The 12,688-nt window shown below is 42.0% G+C and overlaps 1 protein-coding gene across 5 annotated transcripts in view; it reads right to left on the bottom strand.

Annotated features, from left to right (window-relative positions):
• Positions 1-1,475: 1,475 nt before the first annotated feature.
• Positions 1,476-12,688, bottom strand: part of BCL11B (BAF chromatin remodeling complex subunit BCL11B) — a 148,046-nt gene continuing 136,833 nt past the window's right edge. For all 5 annotated transcript variants that reach the window (XM_043985041.1, XM_043985043.1, XM_043985044.1 and 2 more), the window contains one exon: positions 1,476-8,398. In XM_043985041.1, coding sequence (XP_043840976.1) covers positions 6,387-8,398 — 2,012 coding nt within the window. In that variant the 3' untranslated portion in view covers positions 1,476-6,386. The remainder of the gene's footprint in view (positions 8,399-12,688) is intronic.

Here is a 12,688-nt window from a genome sequence, read left to right as displayed (position 1 = left end):
GAATAGTTTGGGGGGAAAAAAGAAGGAAAAAAATCTGTCCTTCATTCCTGTTTCTCACAACTTGTGGCAAAACACCTTTTTGAGTTGGTACCTTTTTTTTTGTTGTTATCTGCAAAACATCCAATGATAAGAGTCCTCCTTTCTAGAAGCTGTTTTAACTCCCAGGAATAATGAATACATCATAAAAAAGGAGAAGGAACTACAGACTTAAGCCTGGGAATAGGAAAGCTTTTGTTCAGTGTAGACTTCCCAGCATTAGCCTCTTTATATCACTTAGAAAAAGGAAGGTATTTTGATCAACAAGGTGGTGGGACAGAATATTCCCAGTTAGATGACACAGTGGATAGAGTGTTGGGCTTGGAGTCAGGAAGAACTGAGTTCAAATTCAACCTCAGACACATATTAGCAAGTCACTTAATCTGTTTGCCTCAGTGTTCTCAACTGTAAAATGGAGATAGCTGAGCTTTACTTTGTTGTGAAGATCAAATAAGATAATATTTATAAAGCACTTAGCATAGAGCCTGGCACATGGTAGATACTTAAAATGCTTATTCCTTTCCTTTAAACGTTGCTTCTGCACTTGCCCCAGATCTGGGCAAGATATAAAGAATTATGCCATTAAAAGGCTAATTAATTATACAAAATCGTCTGATTTCTCTTTTTTGTTCTTCCAGCCTACTTTTGTCTTCTTGATGTTGATGGTTCATTTTCAGCCATGTCCAACTCTTCATGACCCCATTTGGGGTTTTCTTGGGCAAAGATACTGGAATGGTTTGCCATTTCCTTCTCTAGTTCATTTGACAAATGAGGAAACTGAGGCCAACAGGGTTCAGTGACTTGCCCATGGTCACACAGCTAAGTGGGTCTAAGGCCAGATTTGAGTTTATTAAGGTGAGTCTTCTTGACTCCAAGCCCAGTGCTCAATCCACTGTGCCACCCATCTGCCCTACCTACCTTTGTCTACCTGCCATCAGCCCCACTGAAAACTTCTTTGAAATTAAAAAAGAGATTGGATTCATAAGGATGGGAGATATAGTTCTCCTGTCTCTATGTGAAAGGCTGTGCTAGAAATGTAGTTGGAGAACTTCAGAATGGGAACAGCCCTTAGAGATGATATAGTCAAAATAGCTCATTTTACAGAAAGGAATGAGGTTCAGGGAAGTGAATGATTTGTCCAAGGTCATAGAGATCATTAAGGGCAGAGTCAGAACTACAATTCAAATCTCCAAGTCCAGTGCATTTCCCAGACCTTGCTGCTTTCTGGGTCCTAGAGGGCAATCCAATTTCAGGTTATGCTTTCTATAGATTACACTTGCAGGCCTTCCATACCATTATTTAAGCAGCGGCCCCCCCACACCCCCATATTAATTTAATGAACCAGTGGGGAAAGTGGTAGAAAAACTTAAATGGTTATTCGAAGTTGGTCAGTTTGCCAATCAATCTTGAAAAGACATAGGAAAGACAAGGTTTGGAAATCAAGTTAAATGTCCAATTTATTTTTATAACTTGAAACTGGAACAAACTGTTTCGAACGAGCGTACAAATGAGATGGCAGACACATGCTGAACTCAACATTGTGACGTTAAGGGAGAAAAGAGGCCAAAAATCTCGTACAGAGAATAAAAGGAACAATAAATATTTCACTAAGCCATATTGAAACGACCTCCTGTCATCTCAACATTTTATCCATAATAAAAAAAAAAGTGCTCGTTTTTTAAACAGAGCACAAATACCAAGCAATAATAAATAGTTCCAAACTTGTAGTAAAAGACAAAACTTCCAAGTAAACAACAAAAGCTCATACAATAAGTAATAGAAAAAGGTAATAAAAATATTTTGCCTTGCCGGTACAAATGCAAACAACTGAAACCAATGTTACTTTGCTTTGCAGTTCTGAAATACAAAGAGCACCATAGACATGAGTTTGCCTGTGAGAAACAAAACCTTGGACAGTCTTTCACTCAGGACTGGGATGAAATACTAATTTCTTTTCTTTTCTGTTTTTTTTTTTAAACCTTTCTCTTATGTGAATTCAGTCTCCTCTCCCCCTCCCCCCCAAAGACCCTCAGACAGGAAGTGGCAAATTCCAAGTTAGGAAGATGTCCCTCAAAATGGCCATGTAAGCTTCAGCATCATCTTCAGAGGTCCAGCAGCAAGGACGAGGGAGCTTGCTTGATGTTGGCTATGTCCCATTGTGCTTGGCCACTGGCTTTTTTTGTTTATTTTTTTGAGAGAAGGAAAAGAAATTCCAATTTTTGCTGCAGTCAGTAGGAAACACAATCCTTGTGCTTTCAGATGACTTAATTCTTGGCTTTGGGGTGACTTCTCTTAGGCCACTGAACAACTGCTGGTGAGAGCTATCTCGATTATGGGACAGCCGTAAGGTTGGCTTGGGCTCCAAGGCAACTTAACGGTATATCCAAATGAAATGTAAGTTTCTGGGTTTCAAGGGTTCAGCCAGATAGGAAGCCTAAAAATTGCATCCGTTTTTTTGTTTGTTAAATTTTCAAACAAGGTCATGGTAAGTGGCTTAGGGAGGAGCATGTCAACCAGACACCCACCAAATGAGGAAGGTTATCTGTATTTAGTGAGTATTTAGTGAGGAATTACTCACAAAGATGCTAGGTTTTAACTTCCTTTTCCTGAAATCATGGTTTCCTGAAATTGGCATCTTAAAAACTGTTATTCCCCCAGGGAAGAAAGAAAAACAAAACAAACAAACAAAAGAAAATACCACTCTATCTTCTTAAAGCTAATTAGAGAGAGAGAGAGAGAGAGAGAGAGAGAGAGAGTCAGACACACATGAAAAGTGGAAGGAAGCAGGAGAGAGGAGAAAGAGAGATATCAAAAGGCACCAAATTTCATCCCAGTCCCTCAAACATTCAGAAATTGATGGAATGTACAATTAGGAGAGAACAGCGGCAAAGCGGATCATAGACAGACTGGCAAGACCTGTACAAGGAATAGGCCCTGTTCTGACAGAGAAGGGAATCTGGGCCCAGACCATTTGTATCCAAAATTTTAATTTGCAATCACATCAGTAATAGACCATTTTCCTGTGTCTAGCAGAAACCACGGGCTCTCTTTGGAAAGGGTAAAGGTCATTGAAAAATTGTTGTTCTTGAGGGTGGGAGAGATGGTTATTGGTGATGATAGGGAAGGAAGTTCTCTCTTTCTCCACATCATAGAATTTGCAGAGAAAGGGGGATGGGGTCAGGGGCACTTTGTGGAATGTTACTTACTTGACATCTTTACAAAAACTGATTTTTCCACTCAACATGAAAGGGGAATTACCATCCAGTCTGATGTGGCCAGACCCGGGGAAGCCTTGATGCAAGGTCCAGGCTGCTCTGAGTGAGAAGCCCCATGGGAAGAGTACTTTTTGTAGGCCAACTCTGATAAAAAATATAGACAACGAAAGTGATTTGCGAACAAAAGCATGTAACCACGTCACTTTGTTTCTTTTACTCAAAGGTTGTTAAACAACCCTTTCTTTTTTACAATAGGTCTTAACATACAAATTTTTTTTGCAATATTTTATCCTGCCAAATTAAAAAATATATTATGGCAGCCTTTTTGTCTTTGTTTTTTATTTCCAAATTCACTAACAAAAAGGTACATGAAATCCCTTTAAAAGGACAAGCGTACAGTTAAAAAATTACAAGCTCCAATAGAAATACAATGAGTGCCTACATCATATGAACCAACCAATATCAATGTCCATTCTGGAGGGGGGAGGAAAGGGGGAGAAAGAGGGGAGGGGGAGAGAAAAAATAAGTACAGGTCAGAAATGTGATTTTTTTTCTGCAAAGCAATAACAATATTAAGCACTTTTTTCTACATACTTTTTCTACATGGTGTAGCAATCCCCTTTTAATCCCCAAATACAAGTTTCTATACATTTTTTGAAATAAAAATTCAACACCCAAGGCAGAAAAAAATTTACTAAAACTCAGACTTTACAGTTACAGTGACAAGAACAAATTTATAGACCCACCATTTAAATTTTACTGCAACATTTTCAAGGAAAAAGAAAAGGGTTTTTTTTTTCCTGGTTTTGTAAAATGCCCAGGCATTCTCCATTATTACAAATACTGGTCCACTTTTACAGTAATCAAGAAATTTTAATATATATAATATATACTAAAACCCCGTCACCAAAAGAAAACAATATACACATGGCCATCGCGGCATTTCTTTTATAACCTATTAAGCAAACTTTGAAAAAAAAATGATCGCTCAAACACACATACACACAATTTTTTTTTTTACCCTTGTATGTATCCAATACTGTAAACGTATTTTAAGACAGAGTGCACTAAATTTAACTTTAAAAAAAAAATTAGCCGTTGTTCCTGAATTGTTTTTTTTTCATTCAACGATAACAACTTGTAACGTGTGTCACTTGAGTTTAAATTCAGCAGTAAGTCACCTCCATTCCATTTCCTAAGCAGCGTTGTCCTGGAAAAAAAAAACCAAGCTGAGAATAATTCAGCCAATGGATGTCCGAAGTTGTGCTGGGTATACATCTTCATTGGATTGGGTCTTATGGCATTTTTCATGTCCTCTATCTTCAACCAGGATTTTTTTTTCTTTTTTAAAGTAAATGTGGCTTTTTTTTTTGTACGTTTGTTTGTAAAGAATGTACTTTTCTGGTTTTTACTCTTTTGCAAAAGTCTTTTCATTTCACAAAAAAAAGTTTTGCATTTGTCTCAAGAGACTCAAATAGGAAGATCAGTTTTCAAGGCACTCACGTCAAATTGAATGGCAGTAGAAAAACTGTCCAATAAATTATTATTTTATCTTTTTTCTTTATAGTGCCAGTATTGTGAATGCCATGCTTAGCAACACTGACACTTAATCTCTCAGCTGTCCCCTTACAGTTTAACCCACCTCTGGGCCAAGTAAAATATGCTGCAATTTCTTGTTTAGAAGCCATTTAATTTAAATGCAAACAAAAGTTTTAAAGTGCAGGTCAACATAATTAAAATGTCTAACCTTAACTGTTCTCAGTTCAGTACCATTTGTCCCGATGGGATATAGAGGGAAAAAAAATGGGAAGGGAGAGGTCAGGTACCTTTCATCCTAATCTTTTTAATCACTATTCTGACCAAAGGACCAGAAAATTTCATATATGTTTTCTCTCCTTAACAATAGCACCATTGTGCATTATAAGAGATGACCCTAGCTTCTTCAGATTCTCAAGGTTACCAATACTTGACTCTTTCCTGATTTAGAAGCTAACAGTTAGCCCTTAAAGAAGCATCTAACTAATCATTTCAGTAGCTCTACACTACAGAAAGAAGACAGCCTAAACTAGTAGACAATTTATCATTTCCTTCCTTCCATGTGAATACAGAAACACTCATCACATCTAGATGGTCCTTCTACCTTGACCAGGTTGGATATTCTAAGACAAATGACATCAACTCTTCATCTCAGGGCATCACCAACAGTCCAATGAAGTCACATTATCTGCCATTAATGCACAAATGAAGGATGCTATTGACCGTGGCTGCCTTTAAATAAAACCTGCTTTGTCTCAGGGGGACAATTTTGTGGGGCTGATTTTTTTTTTCATTTTGTCTTTTTTGTTTTTTTCCAGTTACGAAACTTGAATGTTTAAAACTATTCGAAAACAAACCAAAAAAAAAAGGCCTCAGTCACACATGACTTCATCAGTGCTACATTTCAGATCCAATTCCGAAAGAAAGTGCTACAATTTTAAAGATTGTTATCCGCTATACTCCCCACCCCCCACACCCCGCTGGCTTGCCTTTTTTCTTTTCTTTTTTTTTTTTTTTGTGTGTGTGTCTTGGGGGGGAGGTAAAAAAACAACTTTAAAAGTTATTTAAGTGTCGGCTTCTTCACAAGAAATTACACATGCGTAGCTTAAATTTCAAAAAAGCAGCGGCCCAAAAATTATAATTTAAAAGATATGCTTCTCCCCTACAATGCAAGTAATCTCAGGCTACTACTGGGTAAAATTAATAAGAGATACCCAACAAAATTTGAAAAGAAATTTAAACAGAAAGAATAAGAATAAAAAAAGTACCTGCACATGCCAAAAAAAATTACAAAAACCCAATAAATACAGAAATTATTGCACAGTTAAAAGGCTCCACAATTTTTACTGCCTTAATCAACCCTCAGGTTTAATAGAACTTTGTAGACACAGGTTAAATTTGAGTGCCATTTCCTGGCACCTACCATAGTTATGCTAAGTTATGTTTATGGAGGCAAAATTAAGTCAGCATTTTCTCAGTTGGCAATAGTTAAACTGTACAAATTAAATGTTACCTAGACCCCTGATTTAACCCAGTTGGGAATGAGGAGGGAAGGGGATGCTGGGGGGCAAGGGAAGAGAGGGGGCGTATGGGGGGCCTTTAGCTTCTTTCCGCCTGCTCTATTTTCACATCGTTTGTCAGCAAATGTTCTCCGTGCCATTTTTTCATGTGTTTTTCCAGGGTGCTATAAACGCTGAATGGCATCTGGCAAATATCACACCGGTAGACCTCTTTTCCTATCTGGCCATGGGTTTTCATATGGCGGGTTAGCTTACTGCTCTGGGCGCATGCGTAGTTGCAGAGCTCACATTTGTAAGGCCTTTCTCCCGTGTGGCTCCGACGGTGGACGGTCAGGTTGCTGCAGTTCTTAAACACCTTGCCGCAGTACTCGCAGGTGTCGCTGCGGCGCCCTTCCTTGGAGCTGGGCCGGCCAGGCCCCGGCCCGCTTATGTGCGGGGTACTGCCTCCACTGGCTGTCCCACTGCGTCCTGAGAGGCCTCCATCCAGCATGTCCCCGGGCGGGGTGGAGAAGCGCAGGCTCCCGTTCTCCGAGGAGTGCTCCGAAGAGGTGGCGAAGGGCGACTGTCGGGAGTCTGTGAATCCGAGAAATGGATCCTTCATGAAGTGTCTCGAGGCCGCGTATCCCACCAACCACTGGGAGTAAACATTTTCCGAAGGGATGATGGTTGCTGGTGGCAAGTCCAAATCCTTCTCTATCTTGATCCTCTTGGACGAGTTGTTTAAACTGGGGCTCGTGATGGGTGTTGGTTTCCTTGGGAACAGGCCCGGGAAGGGCTCGCCAGGGCCGAAGCTTCTCCCGTTGACAGTCCCTTCCTCCGTCCGGTCGAGCTCTCCGGCCACGGAGTCTTCATCTCCGGTGTCCCTCTGACACAGGTCTCGAGAGCAGAGGTCCCGCTGATCCGACCCCCTCTTCATGAAGCCGCCCCTCTTCTGCTTCTCGGCCAGCATGTCGTTGTATTGCTGGATGGCGCCGAGGCTCACGTTCTCGATCACTTTGCCCAGCACGAGGGACTTCTCGTCGGGCAGGGACTTGGACCCATTCTCCCGATTGCGGCTTAGCTCGGAGTCCATGCTGAAACTCGACTCGGGTCTGCTCTCGTTCTCCAGCTCCTCTTCCTCCTCCTCCTCCTCTTCCTCCTCCTCATTGTCGTGGCCCAGGGAGGGATCGCTTTCGTTCCTGAAGTCGGCCTCGCTGGATTTCAGTCCCTCCCCGGTAAGCTCGCTCGTGCCGGGCTCGGGAGAGCTGGTGGTGGAGAGTCCGTCGTCTGACCTGCCTGTCATGGAGCCGGCTTTGTGCATATGGGTTTTCATATGACGTTTTAGCTTACTGGCCTGGGAGCAAGCGTGGTCACAGAGCTGACATTTGTAGGGCTTCTCTCCTGTGTGACTACGGCGATGGACTATGAGATTACTCTGAAACTTGAACGTCTTCCCACAGAATTCACAGGATTTACTCTTCGCCTGAGGTTGGGGAGGGGTCGTGCTGCTAGGAGGCATGGGGGGCAGTGGAGGGGTACTCAAAAAAGGTGATTTAGGGCTTGGCTGAAAAGGGTTCAATAAGCGATGCATAGGGTTGCTGCGGTTTGGTGAGACTGGAGGAGGGGTCGAGTTGTTCCCCGCCAGCTCTCGGAGCCTCCTGGAGAAATCCATCGCTGGCGAATCGATTGCCATGGGGTTCAAACGCATGACTCTGTCAAAGGCACTGGGATGCTGGGCAACTAACCCCATTTCTTCGGCACTAAGGCGATGTGGGTCCAGATGGTGACGGGGCGGTGGGCTGAAAAGTGGGGGAGTGTTGGGGAGCCGGCCCTCGCCAAAGCCGGGGTGGTCACGCAGGATGGGGCCTGTCATTCGTAAGAGACTAAAAGGGTTGTTATCTCCGAGGAAGTTCATCAGCGGGGACTGTGCAACAGCCTCTGGTCCCAGAGGAGGAGGGATGGTGATCCGTGGAGTAAGGGAACTGTTTGAAGGGCTTGTTTCCAAATAGATGCGGAATCCATGTGTGTTTTGGGCATGTTGAAGCAAGAACCAGGCGCTGTTAAAAGGTTGCTTGCATGTTGTGCAAATATAGCTTGAAGGCTCATCTTTACCTATTAAAAAGAAAGCAGAAAGAACACTCAAAAATCATACAGATGAGAGAGCCCAAGTGCCACTCACCCATACTATATTTTTCTTGCAACTCCACCCCCCCCCCCATTCCCCCTTCCTCCCCAAGGCATCTGCTAAAAAGAAAGTTCATCGAATTACACGGGAAGATATGAGTAGGTCCCTAACGTTTCAAATAGCCATAAAGTCACTGGTGGAAAGGCTTGTGGCCTACACTTGGCCTACATCTCCTAAATGACAAAGTTCATGTGTCCTCCATGGGAAAAGACCTGGGTTCTAACCCCAGGACGGGTCTTCGTGATCTTGGGTAAGTAATTGAATGCTCTGGGCCTCAGTTTCCTCATCAGTAAAATGAGGGGATTGGATTAGATAGTTTCTTCTGGTTTTACAGCTCTGATTGTATAAAGGTACATAGAAACTACACAGATCTCCTCTCACACATGTACCTAATTAAGTGATATTTGCTTCAAGGTACTTCCCCAGAAAAAAATGACTTTCTGTTATGGGTATATCCATATTTAATGCTGTATCTTTATTCACCAGAGTTCATTGAGACTACACCCTAAAATGATACCGAGGATACAATGGAATTTTGCCACCATCAAAGTCTAAGAACCCTTGGGAAAAAAATGTCCCCATAGGAAGTCTTTTTTCTTTGCCTCATATTTCCTCTGCCAAAATGTCAAGTGAATGTATAAACGAATAGCTGATAATCAAATCTGACAGGGCAGTTGTAATGAACTGTAACAAATGTTGCTTTGTTAGAAATTTGCTCTGTTTGGTAACATCACCAAGAGATATTTATGGCCACTGGTTGAACAGGGTCAAGAATGTTCAGTGCCTTCATCTGCCTGTCATTCCGGCAGCCAGGAGAATCGAAGTTGCAAATTTCATTTGCTATTTGTCTTTCTGATCTCTCTTCAACCTGAGGATAAAACTCATCACTTTCAGCCTGTAACTCTTATTATGCATGACAGAAAAAAGACAGGTGTGGAAAGACCTTGGTTTCTGTCATCATGTTTGCTAACTTAAAAAAAAAAAAAAAGACCCACCTCTCATCCCCAGACATACTATAACCATTTCATTCAAGAGCAGGCTTGGTCAAAGTAGACTTTCCTGATCTTCCCACCAACATCACCCAACTGCTAGTGTTCTCCCCTCTCTAACTGCCTTGTGTGTATTTGTTCTGTACAGGTTCTCTCTCTCTCTCTCTCTCTCTCTCTCTCTCTCTCTCTCTCTCTCTCGTCTTCCCTAACAGAATGGTGAGGTTGAGATTTCTTTTCTTTACTTTTCTTTGTTTTTCCAGTGCCTGGCCCTTTGGAGGCTAAATTCATCAGATAATTATAGTAAGAAGAGACTTAGACTTAGATTCCAACTCTGACACTTACTAGCTCTGTCACCCTCAGCAAGTCTGTTTCACCTGAGCCTCAGTTTCCTCTTCTATAAAATGGGGATAAGTATAAATCTGTCATTATTGTGAAAAACTATCTTATGATCCTTAAAGCATTACAGAAATGAGAGAAGGCATAGCCTCTCAAACTCCCCCCCTTTTTTTTTCTTGACTCCAATCTACTCTACCTCCTTAAGGTTTTTGGTTTTGTTTTTTAAATTCCAATCAATGCATGGTAGACTCAGCCAAGCAGGAAGAAAATATACATGTTAATTACTCTTACCTATTTAAGAGAACTAGAAGAACTTGGAAAGCACAGCCAGGAGGCAGGGACAGCGCCAACCCACAATTCTCTTTTTGAAATCAACCACCCATGACAGTATTTCAGAAATGAAAGTGGGGTGGGGGAGAGGAGAATGAGTTAATCTATAAATAAATAAGGCTAGAAGACTTCAGGTTGTGTAGAAACCTGTCTTTCAAGCACCCTGTAGCAGTATTGTTTATAGGCACATAAACTGTACTTTTGAAACTGTCTTTAAAACTGTATGACTCAGAGGTACTGAGCACCCTGAAGTCAGAACACAGCATTTAAAAAAAAAAAAAGGAACCAATGATTGACACTGTTACAGTTTGGTTGCTGGCACCACATGGTTCCTGCTCTGAAAATCTGAGAACTGAGGGCACACTAGCATAGATCTCACCCTCAAACAACAGCTAGAATGTTGTAGCCAGCTATACCATGAAAAGACATAGTAGAATGATTATTTGGGGGAAGGGGGAGGGGACAGTTAATCTGATATGGAAAAAAATGCCTGAACTTTTGAAAAACTAAATATCTACTGTCATGCTTCCATATTTGAAGACTAGAAGGACTTGGGAGTCCATCAGTAAGGGGCTTCCCACCATCAACCCAGACTACAACTCTTTGGTGCTTTTGTACAGGGATGACCTTTGTGAGCCATGGAGGACAAAATTCTACACCTGGTAGCCAGTTCCCCAATCCCCCACTCAGGTTAACAGCCTGCCTGTTCTCAGCTCAGCCAAAAGACATGAGGGCCTTCTATCACTGGGCTACATCTAGGCCTTTCCAGCTTGGCAGAACCTGCCAGTGCTGGCATGTCCCTGACCCAGCCTTAGAGAATGCGGATCACTTCCATACCATTCCACGATGAAACATCAAGTACTATTTTATTAAAGAATTGCTTACCTTTGGGGAGAGGGGGAAGCAGATTATAACTCAAAGTAGTTAAGCTTCAACTTTTATAATTAATCTTTCAAAATAGCTTATGTTAAGCACTTTGGGCTGGGCTTCTTCCCCAGAATGTCTGTGTAATTCACATGCTAACAGTTAACCTATTTGATGACTAGAAAAAACATTCACTGCCTCTCACAACCTAACTCACAAGAGCAGATTTGTGGGATTCTGGGTGTGGGTTGGTGTGCAAACCCCATCCCCCATTCCCATCCTCATGATGTCCAGAAACCTAACACTGTCATCTTTGAAAACACCCATATCTCTCCCAGTGCACGCCCTGCACAGACAGTATAAAAAGTGACAGGAATCAGTGAGGCAGTGCTAAAGAAGAGAACGTTTCCTGCCAGACGCTGATTTATTTTTTCGTTTCGGGAACAGTACATTTTTACCTCAGCTTACCTGGGAGCAGAGCTTAATAAAGACCCTTCTGAAGGGAGAGTTAATATGACAGATGACAGGCAGCATCTTACAAGGTCATATATCTTCAAATTAAAGAGGGTCCTGCCTCCTTCACCTTCATTTTAACCACTCTAATTAATCGATTTATTATAGGCAATTGTTCTATTTCTTCATTTTTCTTAAGTCAGATGATACTCCTTGGCTCTTGTTATCCCCCTCCCTCCTCCTTTCTTCACCCAGTCCCCCACCCCACGAACTCCCCCAGGCTGCCAAGCATTTTACTAAAGATCTGTCCCCATGAGGAATGTCTAAATTATAAGAACATGTAGAATTCCCCGGAAGGCTGGGGACTACGGCCAATCTAAAGTTGAAATGGCTGATTAAAAAATTAGCCTCAAAATGGCAGCTGGTGAGAGGGCTTGTAACCACTTGTTCTGAAAAGCTCGGAGCCTTAGTCCCCGCTTCCCCCCCCCCCCCAACTTTGAAACTTTTTCTTCCTGAGACATACTGAAGCAAATAGCCTTGTCTGTAAAGCACTGTGAGCTTGAGGAAAGCTGTTTTTATTAGTGAAATCAGATTTCTGAGCTATCTATCCTTACAGGGCCAATGCTAGCTCTTCTGTCTTTGTCACTTCCATGCCCCTAAACCCACCGCTTCTGAAGACCCCCTCCACAAACGGCAGACATTCACTGCAGGCCACTCGGCTATCGAAGATCTGACAACTTCATTAAAAAAAAAAAAAACACTTTCACAACCCTCAAAGGCTCTCTTTAGACTCCCCTCTCTCCTTCTCCCTTCCTCCCCTCCTTTTTTTTTTTTTTTTAATAAAATGTTCATTTCCATATTATCACTTCATGGTTATCTTGCCTAGAAATTGCCTTAAGCAGTGTAGATGCTCACTTTTAAGAAGAGAACAATGTCAGAAAGTCTTTGAAGATTCACTACGAACATTTTTATATTCTAAAAACTTGCTAAATATTTTAAACATGCCCAGGAACAGTCATGTATTGCTCAAAAGTAAGCCTTCTCTTTAATAATGTAGTATGCCAGCCCTCTAGAACTCTTCTTCAGTCAAAGGCCCCCAGGAAGTTGGTTTCCAGATGCCCCATCTATGCCTCTCGCCTCTATGGCTCTGTCTCTCAAGGGGCACCTTGGAAAGATGGTTATGGGCACTACCCCTTAGTAGAGCAAAATTCAGGCTTTCCCAGACCTGGATCGCTTCCCATGCTG

Source organism: Dromiciops gliroides, chromosome 2, assembly GCF_019393635.1.
Source record: "Dromiciops gliroides isolate mDroGli1 chromosome 2, mDroGli1.pri, whole genome shotgun sequence".
NCBI lineage: Eukaryota > Metazoa > Chordata > Mammalia > Microbiotheria > Microbiotheriidae > Dromiciops > Dromiciops gliroides.
The sequence above is the reverse complement of the archived record's forward strand: the minus strand, read 5'-3'. Positions and strand labels throughout refer to the sequence as shown.